This window comes from Berghia stephanieae, chromosome 12 (genome assembly GCF_034508935.2).
Source record: "Berghia stephanieae isolate SIO BIC M18660-M18661 chromosome 12, UCSD_Bste_1.3, whole genome shotgun sequence".
NCBI lineage: Eukaryota > Metazoa > Mollusca > Gastropoda > Nudibranchia > Aeolidiidae > Berghia > Berghia stephanieae.
Window position 1 is genome coordinate 17400902 of NC_088371.1, and position 1499 is coordinate 17402400.

Here is a 1499-nt window from a genome sequence, read left to right on the forward strand (position 1 = left end):
TCCTGTTATTCCCAACCTTTATCGATATCCATCAAACGGGACACAGCTGTGCTCGTATAATAATGTAAACAATACATACAACACAGCAGGTAACCACCGATGTGGGTTTTTGTCCCTGAATGACAGCAGCAGATGACAGGAATAAACATTAGGAATTATCAATGGTAAAATACTTACTAGTTATGCACGCCAGATCAATCGTAACAACACACACACACACACAAAATATATATATATATATTATGTGACCGTATAGATTTATAGTGTGATTGATAGAATATAATGAAAACTCAATCCAACTGGCGGACTAAAAGCCAGTAACATTGGGCCGAATGACGACAACTCCTGTCAAAGTCTTTGTCACAGCACACCACATTGTGTCGAGCACTCGGTAAATATCATCGCACTAAATAAGACAGCCTATTATAGTCTATAGTAGGTATACAATCTGATGACCCAATTTGAAAGTTTTATGTATGTCATATTATGTCCAGAAGGAGGGTGGCCATAGGTAACTGGGAGTGAATTAGATACGACACACACACACACACACACACACACACACACACACACACACACACATATATATACAAAACAGTTCCCCCCCCCCCCCCACCCAACGATTTATGAGAGAGAGAGAGAGTGAGAGAGAGTGAGAGAGAGAGAGAGTGAGAGAGAGAGTGAGAGAGAGAGAGAGAGAGTGAGAGAGAGAGAGTGAGAGAGAGAGTGAGAGAGAGAGAGAGGTAGGGGGAATGGGAGGGAGAGCGAGAGAAAGAAATAAAGAATTTAAAAAAGAAAGAAAGAAAGAAAGAAAAAGAGAGAAGAAGAAGAAGAAGAAGAAGAAGAAGAAGAAGAAGAAGAAGAAGAAGAAGAAGAAGAAGAAGAAGAAGAAGAACAACAACAACAACAACATCAACAATAACAACTACTAGTCAACTACGACAACAGTAACAACAACAATAAAATAATAACAACAATGAAAACAACAACAACGACAGCAAAAACAAATAGAAAGCAAGCTTGGTGCACTCTCTGTTATCTGCCTACCTCGGGAGACATTGGTATTTTCGTTTTCTGTAACTTTAAAAATGCGGATTCTACTGATTTATGTATTTCAAAATTATTGGGTTTTTTTTTAATGGGAGCGATCTATATTCATGTTTTCGTCCAACCTAGCCATCAAACACATGATATGTTGCTGTACAACGATTGGACATTTCTCAATGCATCTGAACACGCTTCGTTGTTTATGAACATTGTAAACATATCCATGAGTCATGCTGAGCAAAATGACCAATTGTAGCGTTGGATATTTCTCAAATTGTGAACACACTTCACTACGTGGGTCATTTTGAGCACACTTTGCAATGTGACCAATGACCTCGAGCACATGGAAATGTAATATAGATCGTGCCCATTGATTGAAGTGAAAGCGAAAGTAGAAGAAAGATCCCGTGGTCTGTAGACTGACTACAGAGGGTGTAAATTATGTTCACAAA

At 38.8% G+C, this 1499-nt stretch overlaps 1 protein-coding gene across 2 annotated transcripts in view; it reads right to left on the bottom strand.

The window, feature by feature from the left end:
* Window positions 1-417, bottom strand: part of LOC144958185 (uncharacterized) — a 29145-nt gene extending 28728 nt beyond the window's left edge. The window contains exon 1 of one of the 2 annotated variants that reach the window (XM_078889970.1): window positions 178-417. Coding sequence is in view for 1 of the 2 variants with exons in the window: in XM_078889969.1 (XP_078746095.1) it covers window positions 17-32 (16 nt within the window). In the remaining variant the exon portion in view is untranslated. Of the gene's footprint in view, window positions 1-16; window positions 39-177 lie in introns of those variants that run through there. The other variant, XM_078889969.1, reaches the window with a different exon arrangement.
* Between the last annotated feature and the right edge of the window lie 1082 nt (window positions 418-1499).